Genomic DNA, 17,440 nt, shown 5'->3' on the forward strand with positions numbered 1-17,440 from the left:
TACCTGTTTATCTAAATAAAAATCTTTTAAAGTGAAAAAAAGAATCTGGGTCCATATGCAATTAACCTTTTTTTCCTGAGTTTTCTCCTAGGAGATAATTTTCAACTTCTTTTTAAAATAACTTTTCAACACTCTGCAATTGAAAAAGTACTAAAAAGTAGGTGAAAAAGTACTATCACAATTATTTTGAGTATTTTCTTACTTGCTGCCGGTAGTTTAACCTCCTTAGCGGTATGCCCGACACTGTGTCGGGCATGCTGCTGCAGAGGTTGTCGATCGGGACCCGCCGGAATTCATTTACTTGTTAAATTGTACCCTTTACATACTAGCTAGCACTATGCTAGCTGGTATTGTCTTTCGACACCTCCCGATTTCCCGCAATCCCCCGTAGATTGCCTGCTGGATACATTACCACGCCGGGATCCAGCGAACAAGCAGCCTCCAGCTCAGCTCCGGTCCTCACTATGGGGAGGATCGGGACTGCGCATGATGTCGGTGACGGCATGTACGATTCTCCCCATGGTGAAGACTGGAGCTGAATCGGGGATCCAGGCAAGGTAATATATCCAGCAGGCAATCGGGGGGTGGGGGATCAGGGAGGTCTGGAGGTGACGGCACACAATACTAGCTAGCCTATAGTTACAATTAAACTAATATATTAGCGTTAGGGGAGGGACTAATAGTGCAAATCTTCCTGTGTGAAAATAATACCTAGGAAAAAACTCAGGAGAAAAAGAGAAATTGCATATGGTCCCTGGTGCACACACCAGGCGATTTTGTTTAATCAGATAGATTGGCCAAATTGATTATTTCCAATAGGTCCAATCGGATTTACGGTTGTTTTTCTGATCAATTTTCCTATCACTTCTATAGAAAACTGATAAAAATAATCATTATTAACTAACTGTGTTGTGCTAAGTCAGGTGAGTTGTACTGACCATGCAATGATCTCTGTGCAGTGAGATTACACATTATCAGCATGTGCAGCACTGTTTATCTTGGTATAATATCAGCTGGAATGATAGCAGTGGTCCTCTATTGCTCCATTTCTACTAATGAATTCTAATGAATAAAGCATTAATTTACCGTCCCACCACCTAAAGCATTCACATTGGACAGCTGGCGATTTCAGGGGATGCATTTTAACAGGCCCGTAAAAGACTACAAAACCCCCAGTAACCCTCTGCTTAAAATATCTATAATATAGCATATCTGAAATGATCTATGGCACAGTACAGTCAGTGGCACAGTACTCACCAGCACACACTTGAAGGGAACAGAGGCATAGCTAGGGTTTTCAGAGGTTGGGGACAAAGGCAGTTTTAGCTCCCCCCTCTGGACAAAATGGGCATGGCCACGCATAAGAATGTAGCTGTGGTTATGGGTGGAGTCAAATGTACAAATACCATTTATATAGCCAGATGTGCCCCCTTCCCCCATTAAGATAGCCTGATGTTGCGCACCTTTAGATAGTCAGATGTGCTCCCCTATTGAATGCCAGATGTGCCCCTCTTTAGATAGCCAGATGTGCCCTGCTTTTGTCTGCTGTTGTTAATGCCTCTGCACTCCTCTGTAGGGGGAGGGAAAGAAGCAGGGGCAGCCAGCAAGCCGCCACTCACACACGTGGGGGTGCAGCCATAGCCGGCCTTTGACCTGTGCGACCAGAGCGATCGCTCAGGGCGCCGGCTTCCAAGGGGGCGCCTAATAGCTAGTTACCTATACTGAGGGCACCTACACCAGGGGAGGACTGGGAGCTTTTGGCCTGGAGGGAAAACACAAACTAGAGGCCCAGTTGCACGGCAGCCCCAGCCCAAATGACGTCACATGCGCCCCACATGCTATATACCGATAGTCATGTGGTTGCCAATGCAGAAAAACTTCAAGAATGCTAGAGGGACAGCATAACAGGTAAAGTATAAATGCACAGGCACCGTGGGGCACATAATACATTTTAAGGGACAACGGCCATGGTTTCCATCGCGTTTATAGTTTATCGTACTTCACAACCACATTGGCCCAAGATTTCCCAGCATCTCAGATTGAACTACTTTCCACCCGAAATAAGTCAAATTGTTGATTGAGCATGCTTGTGGCGGCACAGATTTTCATCCGATTGGATAATAATGATTGAAGCGGTTGGTGGATCGGCCAGCCCTAAATCATTAAATGAGAGGCAGCCTGGGGGGAAATCTCCCCCCTTCCCCCCTGGCCAGTCCTCCCCTGACCTACACCTGATTTCCTATATTGGGCACCTATAGCTGGCTACCTTTACTGAGGGCACCAACACATAGCTACATGGCTACCTATACTGGAGGCACCTACACCTGGCTACCTATGGAGGGGATAGAGACCTTCAACTGACTTCCTATACTGGGAGCACCTATGCTTGGCAACCTATATTGAGGGCACATACACATGAGATTGGGGGGCGTTTTTTGGGGGGTCGCACTGCGGCTATAACGCGTGGTGCAAATTGTCGGTGCTGTGCTATCATTCTAAATGGGGGTGGGGGCAGCTAACTGTCCCACTGATTGTTTTAATAATATTCCTGAAAGTTTCTAGCCTTTATTTTTAAGTATATTCAGGATAATGCACTCTTTCCATGCATTCGTGGTTATTAATAGTATTTTTCCTATTATACATATGTGATGTGTCACAGAGATCTGAGCATTTGGCGTGATGTGTCAGGACGTCAAAAAGAAAAGGTGAATTGCATATGGGGGGGGGGGGGGGCGTGTGTGTGTGTGTGTGTGTGTGTGTGTGTGTGCGCATGCGTAAAGAGGATGAAGGGGGGCACAAAAATTAGGTTTAGCTCAGGGCGCTGTGAAACCCAAGGCCGGCCCTGGGTGCAGCGGCTGTGCTGAGTTCCCTCACAGTGCTGCTGCCAGGGACATATGCACCCCCCCCCCCCCAGCTATGCCTCTGCAAGGGAATACCAAGTCTTGTACATTGTTTGGGGGGTTGAGAGCATATTCACAGTGGGTCATTGCATTTTAATGTAACGTTAAAGTCACATCGTGTCTGCGTTTAGAGGTAACGCACTGCAAGCAGTGAGTTACCATAACGCAAGATTTTTTTAACGCGACGTTAACGTCGCACTGTGAACTTCCCATAGGGTTATCATTGCAGTGCGGTAAGCTGCATTATAAGACTTTATACTGCAGCTCCGCAACGTGGCACTGTGAATACGACCTTAACAAAAACTGGCCTCTCAGGACATCCTTTGAAACAAACTGTATGCATTTTTCTTGAGTTGATTATTTTATAGTTTTGCTAGAAGTAATACTTGTTTGTGCATTCTTGCATATTTGCTTTCACTTATTCTGTGATTGCTGACTCAGCCTCCCCATTGGCTGTGTGTACCGTGAAGCGGGGAAAGCTTCCCTGCTGGCGAAACTGAGAAAGAAACATTTTCTCAGCCTATTGACAGTAACGGATTGTGCCCAGTTTAGGGTGATATAAATTATTGGAGGAAGTTTTCGCAACAGACATTAGAAAAAGTCTGTTAATCTTGTTATCAACAAAATTAAATAAATACAGTATAAGTGCAACTGTAATATAAATAAGGTAAGAAATTAATAGCCCTGAGTGGCGCTTAATAAATTATCAAAATTGGAAGAAATACAATTTCCCATCAATTTTCCCTATGAGCTCTAAGCAAAAATATTAAGATCACTTTTCAGTTCAGTAATGTGTTGTTGTATAATAAATACACTTACAACCACTAAAAGCACTTAATTCTGTAAACTTCATCAAGTCTTCTGCATTTTCTGCTCTCATTCTAGTCATTCTAGAAAAAAGGTAGGGGCAGCCCCAGCATCCCTTTACCATGTGCATTCTTTTTAAAACTGCCTCTGTTTGCCCTGAATCTTCTCTGAATCTGTATATTAGTTTTTCTAAACAGTCTATTTAATTGCCACAGCTTAGAAGAAGTTCCAGAAATGTTACATATGCAGGCGTTCTGATGTGAAGTTTATCTGAAAACAGGTATCCAAGGGGTTAAAAAAACACAGCCTTGGTATTCTGGGATGCCGTTTTTGCTCTCTTCTCACTGCAGCTGCCTGGGCGGTCTGTCCACATTAGCTTGCCTGTTATCTTGGCTGTTACCACTGGCTTATCGCCTTATCTAAACAGCCGTATTTCTCCGCTCACATTCCGCCTGCTCTAATCTTTATGAATTAACCTTCAGTGACACATGTTGTGATAATCTCCGCACAAGGCGGTAATTTCCCGCACTGCTCAGGAATGGCAGATTTTCATGCGGAAACAGCTTTTATGAATGCACACTTTGCTAAATGTTAGGGAAAGTCAGCTGTTTTGAGAATTACCGCATGCTTTATGAATAGAGGCCAAAGTTGGTAGGAACTAACTAACCTGTAAGTATTATGAGCATTTCCAAAGAAATGGGAGAAGATCACTACACCCACACTCACTTCCTATAAGTGGCATATGATGGTGTGTTTGCCTATCCTCTGTGTTGTGTGGCAAAGAGTCAGTGAACGGAAATAATCCCACAGGTTGAGCCTCAGTCGTTTGATTGCTGTTGGAGTTGTGCCAAGTGGGGATTGGTGGTCTCCCTGGTGACTGAGGGCTCCCGAATAATCTGCACATGCGGTGAGTAGCCTGCAGAGACTGAGGAGATATTGGCATATGATGACGCACATAAGTAGAAGAGATTTAGCGAATAGCACGTTTCTCTTGTATAGAGTTTTTCAACTGAGTATTTAGCTGACTTTCTGAAGCTGAGCTTTAAATCACCGAGTAATGTAAATCCAAGTAATTGGAACTTCCGCTGCCATCCCTTTCACCTCATCTGGCATCTCTTCTCTTTTTATTTAAACAAAGACAAAGGTGTACCAGTTCCTCCTTAGCTCAAGTGTGAACCGTAACAAACCTTCATCGGTACATTAATTGAAGACCACACTCCTTTCGTCTCCCAAAAGTGACATTTTATGTTTGCCAAACAAAGGACTCACACACTATTATGTGGTATGCAGAGCTCAGAATACTTTAAGGTGGGATAAAACTCTGACATAACATACTTCGTATTAACCATACAGCTACCAGATTTGCTTTTTGCACAAGTAATATTGTCTGTTTACAAATTACAAGGTCCCAAAATACAGTGTATCTGCTCTGAACACTGCCATTGCTTTTTATTGCATAGCTGCTGTATTTATATATTCAAATCTATCTAGTGATCACTTCTCAGCTCTCCGCTTGTACAGCAGAGAGAGTTCATTTTCAGCACAATTAGAAACGCATAGTTATTGTAGCAGACAAAGGAATGTAAACAAAAGATAATGTTATCAACTCTTTGGATGTGGCAGAAAGCTTTCCTTTGAATAAGAAAGAACTGTGTTTAAAGTGGTTGTGTGGTCCTCTTTCAAAATGCAATTTAAATGAGGAGATATGTTCCTTTCATTCGTACAAATCTTTTTTCCCTTGTCTTGTTTAGAAACCACTGTGCTGTCTCTCTCCTGCTCATTTCTAATTATTTGTCTAGTTAGACGATTATTGTGCTGCAGCAGGAGTCAGACAATACAGCAGCTGTTCCTCCCTGCTATCTGCCTCTCCGTCCCCTTGCTGCACGTCATCTGATGAGTCATCCCTGACCTTTCTGCTAGCTCCAGCTAGCAGGGGGAAGATCTGCCTCGCTCCAGCGAGGCTGAAAGCAGGGGGAAGATCTGCCTCGTGTGGACTCAGCACATCTCTGGTGCACGGCAGTACAGGGAGACTGTGTGGAACTTGATGACCCGGAAGCACTTTACATCGCAGCCATCTTGTTTAAAGGTTTAAAAGTTATATTTTATTAATTTATTTATTGGTAGTGGGGAGCGGTGAAAATAGGAGAAACGAAGAGGGGGAATAACGGAGGGAAACCGTAATATGTTTATTTTAATGTACTGTAAATTCATCACAGATTTTCTTTAACTGTTTGAATGTTTTTGTGGAAGTAGTTTTTTTGCTGTAAATAATCTTTTAGAGCAAAGAAGAAATGCTGACTTTCATACCTTTTTAATGAACTGGTAGGGGGCCCACAGGACAGACTGGGGATCTGCTGCCTATTTCTGTTCACAGCTGATCTAACTTTTTATGCTGTGAATCTAGTTTTTGAAAGACCTCATCCCCAATGCAGTGTACCTACCCTTAGAGGTAGTTCAAGACTCAGGGGAGATAGAACCTTCTGGGCCCATGGTCCCGCTGTGATCACAATATTTTCAGCTTGGTAGCTATCGGCAGTAGTTGTCACTGTGACCACCTGTCCAGGCTGGATGTGCTTCACCCTTTCCCCATCTTGGATCAATCCACCCATACGCTGGAACTGTTCCTGTGCAAAACATCCAAGAAATACAAATGAAGTAGTTAACATTTTACTTAGGGTGAATTCAAACTGTAGTTGTTCCATTGCAGAAAAAAATTGCTAATGGCTCATACAATTCTATGGACATGTTTACATCTTTGCGTTAGATTGCGTTATCTTTCTTACTACATAGAGGCTTTAAATCAACGTGTGTTATATCGCGTGCAGTGTCCATTGCGGTTCACACACGTTATAACGCTTGCGTCATGCAACATGCACAGTGTGAATTCAACCTTATGTGCACACAACTACAAAAGATCCAACAAGAGCGACAGAACTGTATATGTTGTATGGAAGTTCTTTCAAGGGTGTGTCAGCCTGATACAATGAAAAAAAAATCCTGCCATTCTCTTTATACATGTTCAGCGATGATCTCCGTAAATCTAGGGGCAATATTACTGCATGCTACGTCATGCTCTGCTCAGCCAATTAGTTATGCAAGAACATAGGGATCTGAGAAAACTCTGTATACCAAAAGGTATAGTTTGCCATAGTTGAATAGAAGAGTAAATTAAACTTTTTGCTAATTTTTTAAAATGTCTTTGTATAGTACTGGCAGATGTTCATTTTTTTAATATCTAGATAACATTCAAATAAAATCTCCACCCATAAGCTTACATTATGTTATGTTATATATTATGTTATGAAGATTCTACCTAGTTCTGTACAGATTTTCAGCAGCTATTAACATATACGGTAGGTCTGTTTTGCAGAACCAGAATCTGCATTGTCTCCAGGAGGACAGTCTGGGAAATGCCCAGGAATTACTATGGGTGTGTCTACCTGCATGCCAGTGCCACCTGCATGCCCCTAATGCAGGGATGTGTGCTGTGCCTGTGCTAGAGGTGGGTGGGATATTCATAGCTCTGCTCGAGTATAGCTTAAATGTAAATGACTACTGACTGCCTGCATTTAAATGAGTATGACCCTAAGCCCCTTGTAGCCTCTTAGGGCTCGTTCACATTGCCTTCCGCTCGCGTTATCGTTCGCGTTGGGCTTTTTTTGGACACAACTTTTTTTGGGGGGGGGATTCCTGGTGCTTGGGTGGGCGTTGCGTTTTTGTGAAAATGCTTTTCTAAGCACTTTTCCCAAGCGGTTTTTAATTCACTCCCTGACGCAAGTCAGGAAATGAACTCTTTGACCCGGAAAATAATAAATACAATGTATTTATGCTTAAAAACACGACCGCAATCGCTGCACAAAGTGATTTTGTGAGCGTTTTGCATTTTTCCTATACCTTCCATTATAGCAAAATCGACCCCAAAATGGTCCAGGCACCGCTTTGCTGAATGTACAGCACACGAACCGCGCTGATATAAACCTTCTCATAGAGATTCATTGCACAAGCGTTTTGAGGGCGATTTTACAAATCACCTGTGCTTGAAAAAAAGCTGAAAAACGCCTCTAGTGTAAACGAGCCCTTAAAGTATTAACAATAGAGATTATCACCTGAAATGGCTGCCTTTACGCAGGATGCGGAAAAAAAATCACAAAAACACTGCATGTAGCATTTTTTAACTGATTATGATTCTTTAGAAAGTATAGGAAAACTTCTTCAAATTGAAATCTCTTGCTAACAATCTCCATAAGGGCTCTTGCACACTACATGCGATTCTGATTTGCGATGTTGAATCGGTACTGCATTCTGCATTTTTTCTCTGCATTTTTCTTCTTGTGTTGATAACATCCAGGGACAATCGGAATCACAAATCAGATTTGCAGTGTGCACAGGCCTTAAACCGCTCCAGAATCCCCAATCCCCTAGCACTTTGGCACTTTGGTTCCTAAAACTGTAAACGTACAGATGGAGATCACAGATGGACAGCTCCATACCACTGACCGCAGTCAGCCTTCTAGGACTCCTCCTCATCTCTCCCTGACAATCAGCTTTATCACAAGGCACCCCAGTGACCCTGCTCAATAATGACAGATCAGCCAATCACCACTGCACATATATATATATGTGACGCAAACAACATCACATGGCTTGGTTTCGGGCAGTACTGATTGGCCACCTTATAATATTGTCAGACTGAATGCCACAGCTATCATTAAAAAAGGGAGCCACTGACAGGAAGATTGTGGGTTACCAAATGTACAACAGCAAATTGTCTTTTCTTATTTTCTTGGCTGTCACTCTATTTCTATTCTTTTATGAGGAACAATATTGACCATCCATCACCCTGAATGTGAATATTTTTTTGTTTAGCTTTAAAATCAGACAAAATGGACCATAAACATGTCTAAATCTTTTTTTATATATATTTGTGCAGATGAACTCGGTGGAAATCAGACAGAAATACATTACTTGACACGGCCCCTGAAGAGATATGCTGTTCTCTCCACCGTAAAACAAAGAACTATTTATGAACAAAGCAATTTCACACTTTGGATACATGCTCTCTGTAGATTCAAGACATGTCTGTGCTGAAAATGATTGTTTTTTTCAATTTGTGAGTAAATATATTTTAATCATTATCTAATCTAATTAACAGGAGCTTTTGAGCTGTTATTCAAATGGGAACAGGAAAATGTTGGTTTATTAGTTTGTAAAAGGATGTATAATTATCTATACATGCAGAGGCAGTTCGGGAAGCGGAGGCATAGGGAGCGGTACCTGCACGGCCCGCAGCGCCTTGTCTGCAGACAGAACGCCACCATCATAGTCAAGGCAGACCGCTTCTCCGGGATTCAGGACAAAGCCAGGATATTTAGCCTTTAGCTGCTCCTGGGTCAGGTTCTCCCATGGAAACTTGTGGTGCTCCATATTTTTACATACTGATTCATACTCTTCGTTATCAGATGGAGCAAAGAAGAGAAGTCCTGTTTTCCTGTGGGTAGAATTGCAAAGTGTTACTGTGACTGATATCAGAGAGGAGTAATGATCATTAGTAATAGCTAACAAGAGTTGTGCCAGCTTCCGAATCCATCCATCAGCTTATTTATGGACCTTGTAATACCTTGTAACAAGGCAAGCAATTCACCTGAATGGGGACAGCAATGCTGAATGTGTGTGTTGTTCCTCACCTCCTGTGACCTCGGAAGACTCAGCAAATTACTAACTATCTTCTAATATTGGCAAATGAATGGGAGGAGTGCAGAAAGGTGAAAATTGCACTGGTACCCTCAGTGGTGAACCGGTTAAAATAACTTTTCAGCATTTTACAATTGAAAAAGTACCAAAAAGTTAGTGAAAAGTGCTATCAAAGTTATTTTGAGCATTTTTTTTTTGCTGGTGGTTCATTTTATGACCAGGTATAATGATCGCACCTAGGGGGTGTACGAGAGAAATAGCTGCCAGGGGACTTGGGTGCAAGATACAGCCGATATGCGGCTTACCCTGCTCCTGCACAAGTCCTGTTAATTAATTACTATTCCCCATCCAGGTCGACGTGGATGGTAGCGAATGATGTAATTCGGCGGCCGAATTACAGTGTTTTAAAAGTAACCTCAGCTCTGTCTTCTGACGGCGCCGAAGTTACTCACTCTGCGTCGCTATAGCAGTAATATCTATTATGGCCTATGGTGGCGCCGGCTGCACCCAAATCTCCTGCGCCGGATTTCTGGGAGACAAAGTGATTGCATATGGACCTATATGTTAAATATCTGCTGATTACAATACAAATTGCAGCATTTGTTCACCTTTTCACTTATTTCTCTGTTTCGCAAGAGAGGAAAACAAGAGGATGACTTCCCATCCCAGACATAAATACTGGTAAAGTGGTAATACCTGACAGTGGTGTTAATTTTTCCTCACTCTGTCCAAAGTTGAAATAAAACTTTTGGGGGAGTTCCACGTTTAATGAGAGGCCAACTAATTGATAGGACCAGATACTGCCATGAGCTCTGCCTTCATCATCGGTGAGATCAGTGGCGCTTTGTACAAGCTCTTTCATAGGTATCCACCTTTATGGATATTATACTATTTCTTAGGTGTTACGCTGTAACATACAAAATAAATGATCACACGAGTGGCAAAGGGTTAACAGCTTGTCTTTCCTGGCAAATTGCTCGGTGCTGTCTCGGGAGACATTTTTTCTGTTGCTTTCTGTGATATCCATGAAGTGCCTTAAAATAGATGTATTGTTAGATGAAACACAGTGGAAGAAGCACAGCATCAGCTGTGGTTAGAGGGAGTGTGGGGGGCTACATTAGTGCACACAGAGAACAGTGACTGGCAGCTTGGAAATGAAATATGTAAGGTGGGGTCTGGGGGATTTTTTTTCCAAACAATTTTATCATAGAGGTGAAATTGCCCTTGACGGGGAGCCTCAGCCAGAAATAGCAATGTGCACACAAGAGACAAAGAACGTGCAGGGTACATAGTGATTTTCATGTTAATAGTGGAGGAAAGCGGAAGATATCAGCAATGGCTATTATGCATGCTAGAACTGCAGATAGAGACTATTGCATGATGGAAATAATAATGATAAATAACTAATGGGGAGGTTTGCACAGGGCAGCAGAGGTCAGATGTGTGGGAACATTTGTTTTTATTAAAGGTCATATAAATGTCAACCCAGGGAACCAGCGTGACACTGGCGCCCAACCTACATGCCAAGCTTCAAGGTTTAAACCAGCTCAGTCATACAGAATTACTTCTTCACAACTGTTTAGGCTGAGGTCACATTGACATTTTTAAAATAGATGTAAACATGCATACTGCATTTGTTCATATATATGAACATATATTTGTTCATATATATGAACAATATATATATATACAGTATATATGCATTTTAAAGCCTATCTCGACTAGACACTTGGGGCTTGAACACATGTGCACACTTATCTGTACACATGCCTATTGCGTACTGTCCCGGGCTGGATTTGTATGTTTTACCACCCCCAAGGCCAACTATTACCATCTCTGAAAATTAATGCAGGACAGCCGTGGATGGGCCGGGTGGAGGAGGAGAGCAAGGGACTCAAAGGACAGGCTGCAACTGGTGGCAGAATGATAGCACGGTTGGGTGCTTCGGGTGTGAAGTACTCCCTGAACTACACACACACTTGAAACCGCTCAGCCGCCCCTAAACAATGCCAAATGTCTGCAGCCTTAGACTATGGCCCATGTGTACTGTCACACTGCCTGCTGCCCATGTGTACTGTCACACTGTCTGCTGCCCATGTGTACTGTCACACTGTCTGCTGCCCATGTGTACTGTCACACTGTCTACTGCCCATGCGTACTGTCACACTGTGTACTGCCCATGTGTACTGTCACACTGTGTACTGCCCATGTGTACTGTCACACTGTGTACTGCCCATTTGTACTGTCACACTGTGTACTGCCACACTGTGTACTGCCCATTTGTACTGCCACACTGTGTACTGCCCATGTGTACTGTCTAACCCTAAAACCCGCATTGCGATGCCTGACCCTAAGAATCCCCTGCTGGTGCCTAACCCTAAAGAACCCGATCTACCTATATTTTGGGTTTTGCCATAGGCAGCAATTTTAAGAACAGCCCAGCTGTTTGTAGCTGCAGGTTGCATTGCGGGCTGCCCTGTCGCACGCTATTTTAGCCATATTGCCTAAATCACCCCTAAGAGCCGCTAATCATGGCTATTACCATTGCCATGTGTGGTGGGGCCCATTGTTCCTGTTTCGCTTTGCAGCACCTTTGAATGGTTATTATTACATCTGGCCATTACAGCAGTATGTATGAATGGTCATTACTAGTCCCTGTAATAAATATTTGTTGGTTGCTATGGGCAACAACACTACACCTTTGTTCGGCAGTCAGCACCATATCACAAAACGTGAGATAACTTGGCACTCATCACAGCAACAGCAAGGGAGATGGAACTGTTAGACGTCTTCAAAGTTTAAGGAGTTTATTTAGCAAAACAGATATACAGTTGTGTTCATCAGCAATCTTTGTTACATGTTCATTACCTCAGCGAAGCAATCAATCTGTAGTAAGTCATCTTAAGCGTTTCAGGCTTTTGGTCCATCCCTTGTGAATTGACCAGGCTTTATCTTACGAAGATCTATGCTATGTTGTGGAAAGACCGCACTTGGCTATATACAGCATACGGATAAATGATGTTGTAAGAAGTTAGGAAGTGAATAGAAAAAAGTGGAAGCGGAAGTCCTTTCCCCGAGACCATCTGGTCCTTATAAACAGCCAGTCAAGAGTTAACACTGGACTCCACCCCAGTGGGTGGAGTCCGCTTTCAGCCATCTTCTCAGCCTGCCATAGGCTGGCAAGACCATGTGATAGAATGACCAGCACAGTCTTTACTGTGCATGCACTGGAACCCCCTTCCAGTGACCTGTCCCCTTGTCCTTAGTAGAGCATTCTTTTCTGTTCCCTGACTATTGTTTACCTTTAGGAAATATGAAAACACTTGATGTTTATCCCGCTGCAGCCTGGATGTTGGTACATCGTGAGCTGGTACTGCGCTCCGGCCTTGTGGGAGACACAGCACAATGTTCTACATCGTGCTTCTAGAAATGCCTCTATTTCTCTCTACGAGAAATCCTTCTTAAAAAGAAACTGCAGAGCAAGTCCTTTTACTAAGACCAGTTATCTAAAGTAACCGTGGGCTCCAAATTCAAGCATATCATACTTAAATTCCAACAGTCTCTTGCGCTGTAACATCTTTGGATGGTCATTACTAGTCATTAATAGGGATGGGCCATAGCATGCAAATTGTTCTGAGTTCATACAGGATTATACAAATTCTGTATGTCTGTAGCTTGAAAATAGACCAACTGAATCCTGCTAAGGTGGAATTTGATTGGTCTATTTTCAAGCTGCATAAATTTGCAAGCAGAATTTGCATAATGCTGTATAAACTCATTGCTCATTGCTAGTCCTCAGCATCTTTAAATTTTAAACTACATGTAGTTTGTAGATATCTGTAGAAGGGCAATTCATGTATTTTTTTCAAATTCAAAAAGGCCATCCGGTCGGATGTAAATTGCATGTGTATGTGATGGAACAATAAAACTACAACACACCATTCCAGCAAGTTTGTGTGTGGATTCCTCCTTTTGATGTTATGATTTAACATTTGAGAAGCCTTGGAACTCAGCACCAGCATCCACACAACCAATTTTTTTCAAATTGACTAATCAACCAGCTTCTGTTATCGGCGGAAAAGTCACGCCCCCCCCAGCAATGTTTGGTGTTGCTGCCCTGATGAACATTATTAATATTATTTATTGGATTTATAAAGCGCCAACATATTACGCAGCGCTGGACATTAGTTTAGGTTACAGACAATATTTAGGGGTGACATACAGCAAAATGACAATACAGAAATACAAGAAAGACCAGATCATGCAGCACAGTACGAGTACAAGGTAATGCTTAGTCACTGGAGGGGAGCATGGAGATTAGGCAAGTTAGGTTCACTCAGATGCATAGCATGGGTTCACAGTAATGGAGGTGCATGATCAGGTAGGACACAAAACATGTGGCTCTCCTCAAAACTACAGGAGACCACAGGTTTTTCTTACATACAGTCTGCTCTCAGGTTTGCTTTCAATTTTTGTAAACATAATGGCAAAAGCACCTAACTGTAATTCTAAGTAGACAAAAATTTTTTACCGGATTCCCAGCAATATATTTTATTCATACAGCAGCAACATGCTATCGTAATGTTCTGTATTCACTGAAGATCCATTCTGCTGCTGCAGAGGATATGCGCTCCATTCAATTGAATGGATTTAAAATCTCCCCTTGCACAGCAAAGCTTGCTTACCTTACACAAAATAAAGCGCTTAGAGCTTTCTTGGCTCATGTGAAAAGAAACATTCATAATTAGGCTCTTCGCTTATTGTGCTTATTGAAAATAAAGTATACATTATGTATTTGTGGAATCTGGCACAGAAAAAGATTGGGGTCGGCATACTAAAGTGATTACAGCATACAAAAATAGTGTTCTGATACAACTATTATTTTCCTAGTTGCAGTGGCGGCTACAGCTTAAAAAAATTTTTTGGGAGGGGGGGGGGGGGCACAAAGGGGGCAGTATGGTTGGCTGGTGGAGCCCATTTTGGTGCTAAAAATCAATGGTATATGGTGAGATTAGATATTTTTTGCTTAACTCAAGTGATAAAATTAAGGCTAACTAGTTCAGCAATGATTGGAACTAAATGTAAATATCACAAACGTAGGGGCCTTTGAGCAGAGCAGATCGTCCAAATGCTGGTGCTATTATGGAAGAACAGTTACCTACAGATGTACTTGGCTAGTTGTATTACTAGCAATCTGCTCCTGTGTGGACTGATCACAGAAAAATCATTCAAGTCCTTATCCTGTGTCTGAAAATTGTACTGTGTGTGTAATTTCTTATCTTAGTAGCTGAGCATTGCTGCAGACCAGAGCTTTTATTTCAGAGATGGGAAGTTTTGAATCAGGATAATACAGTATATATATATATATATATATATATATATATATATATATATATATATATATATAATATTTACAAGGGATCTAGCAAGGATTGTGAGGTGTTTATGGCAAGTAGATAAGACCCTTGGTTTACTTAACACCTACAGAGACTCAGACTGACATGAAGAGGTTTTTATAGACCCGATCGTGTTAAGTGTATGCTGCCCGAGTCTGGAAACATTTAACTATATGTGATTCTAATGAAGGGGGGGGGGGAGGGGATCAGTGCCCCAGTGCCCACTGGGATACTGCTGTAGTGCAGTTAGGGTAAGGAGATATCTTTGTGGAGGTAACTGCTGTGGCAGGAACACCTCACAGCCACAGGATCAGCAGTAGTGCTGGCTGGTAATTGGTCAAACTGTCTCAGGGTTAATTACTTCCCTGATCCTCTGTAGTTTGTTATGCAGGTAATGCTCCACCTATCTCCTCAGCCACGCAGTTGCAGCCATGTTTCTGAAGGTAGAAATAGCCGAGCTGGATCAGACTCACTCTACTGTGCAGGTGCAGACACCACTCTTCGACGGCTGACAGTGCTGGAACGGAGAGACGGAGGAGGACAGGGAAAGCCTCATTAGGATCCAGAGGCTTCCCCCTCCTGAAGTAAGTATCCCATAGGGTTACTTTTTTTTCTTACAGATTCTCTTTAAGAATGAGGCAATTTCCACAATGCACAAAACAAAGCTTCAACAAACACCGCTTGATGCTTAGAAATATTATACCAAGCCCAGGTGGCTCCTATTGCTGCTTGATGTAGAAAATATGTGTTCAAACACTGGGCTATGTACAGTCATTTATTAAAATGAACAAACATAAACTGTATCTATCCATATTTATAAGGTCAGTACTTATTTGACAACACGCAGGTCAGTGATGAGATGTAAATGTTGCATCCTTTCTACTAATCCTTTTTAAAAGGCTCCAACATTTTCATATAGTACTGCTGTGCTCTACAGAGCATGTTTATTTATTCCAGTCACTCCGCCCCTGTTTAATTTTCCTTCCGCAGGCATATGACATACCAACACACAAGGGACATTGTAGTCACAAGCCAATTAACCTACCAGCTTTTTAATTTGTGGTGTTGTATCACTGTTATAGGAAGATATACAGAATTCTGATGCTAAGGCTCTGAAGTCTACTGTACAGATCTACTCACAATTAAATCATTTTGCAGCCAGTCCAGCAGCTGCTGAACCCAACTGTTCTATTTAGGAAAAGGAACATGGCCTACCCATAGTCATGGTTCCACCACATCTCCCATCATGCCCCATCACACCTAGTCATGCCTCCACCCAGCTTCAGATTTTTGGGTGTGTGTACAAAGAAGGCACAATAGTAAGTTGGTGGAGCTCATGACAGGACATTTTTTACCCAGCAATAATCTATTATACTATGTAAAGTATGTTCAACAAATATGTGTTCCAATTATTAAACTTCTTTTTTCTTTTAATGTAACATGCTATCTTCAGGAAAGACCATTTAAAGAAGTATAACACTCATATTTAACAGACAAAACACTGCCACAGTATGAAAAGTACTGCAGCATAGTAAGAAAACCATAATAAACCTGCATTTTGTAGAGCATGATGAGATCACAATAAAAACCATGACTGAACTTAGTAACTACTAACACCTGCACCATTGAAATAGCCCACATTCTCAGAAATAAGTAATGCACAAGTATTTTTTTTGCAGATTTCAAACTGCTGGACACATGGCCTGCTGCTCCACAATGACTCCAATTGTGGGCAGAATGGTGCCTTAGGGTCGGTTCACATTTGTTTTAAAAATGTATCCGTGGCTCAGTTTTTTGGCCCGGATCAAAACTGGAGCCACGGACACCAATGTTAAAAATAGCGTCTGTCTTCACACACTTCAAAAACGTATCCGTGGGCGATCCGGGAGATCTGTTTTGAAAAACTGAACGGAGAGTCCAGATTTGTCGGGACTCCACGGACCCCAGATACAAGGAGGGGTAGTGAAAGGCAATGCAAAAACGGATCGCCCTCTACACAGAGAACATTGCACATAGAAGCGGAGGGAGAGCCGGATTGCCTTCTGCCTGCTCCTCCCCTCACTGTCTACCCCATAGGTGTACCCAGGTAGCCTGAGGGGGTAGCAGCCAGGAAGGGAGGCAGCAGGCACAGCGGCGGGGAGGGTCAGTAATGATGGGAAAAGCAAATAATGGGCGAGCGGGGAAGCATTACCTTCCTTCCTCTGCTTGCAGCTTGACTATCTGCAATGCCGCCCACTAAGGGGGACGGGGGGACCCAGGTGAGGGTGCTGTGAACCCCCTCCTCGCTGCTGTGCCCCCCTTCCTGGCTGCTAACCCCTCCAGCATGGTGCCCCCACCCACAGCTATTTTTAAGGGACACGGACACGTTTTTTAAAATGTGACTGGACTGGAAACGTGCTACAAAGGGGCAGAACAGATCAGTTTTTGATCCGTTTACGTTCCGGTTTAGAGAACCGGAGTCCGGACCGCGGATTGCGTTCTGCAACTGCACCTAGGGCTTGATTCACAAGAGTGCTAACTGTCAGCACGGCCGTTTTCGCGCAAATTTTTGCATTGCGCGCGCTCGCGAATTTTTCGCACGAAGCGATAACGTTTTTGCGTGCAAACGTGAATGTTCGTGCGAAATCTAAATCGTTTTCCATGTAA

At 42.7% G+C, this 17,440-nt stretch overlaps 1 protein-coding gene across 1 annotated transcript in view; it reads right to left on the minus strand.

Moving 5' to 3' along the window:
- Nucleotides 1-17,440, minus strand: part of PIPOX (pipecolic acid and sarcosine oxidase) — a 134,270-nt gene that overhangs the window by 63,928 nt on the left and 52,902 nt on the right. Inside the window, exons 3-4 of the mRNA XM_068270133.1 lie at nt 8,982-9,195; nt 6,149-6,331 (exon numbers count right to left, since the gene is read on the minus strand). Coding sequence (XP_068126234.1) covers nt 6,149-6,331; nt 8,982-9,195 — 397 coding nt within the window. The remainder of the gene's footprint in view (nt 1-6,148; nt 6,332-8,981; nt 9,196-17,440) is intronic.

This window comes from Hyperolius riggenbachi, chromosome 2, assembly GCF_040937935.1.
Source record: "Hyperolius riggenbachi isolate aHypRig1 chromosome 2, aHypRig1.pri, whole genome shotgun sequence".
Classification (NCBI taxonomy): Eukaryota; Metazoa; Chordata; class Amphibia; order Anura; family Hyperoliidae; genus Hyperolius; species Hyperolius riggenbachi.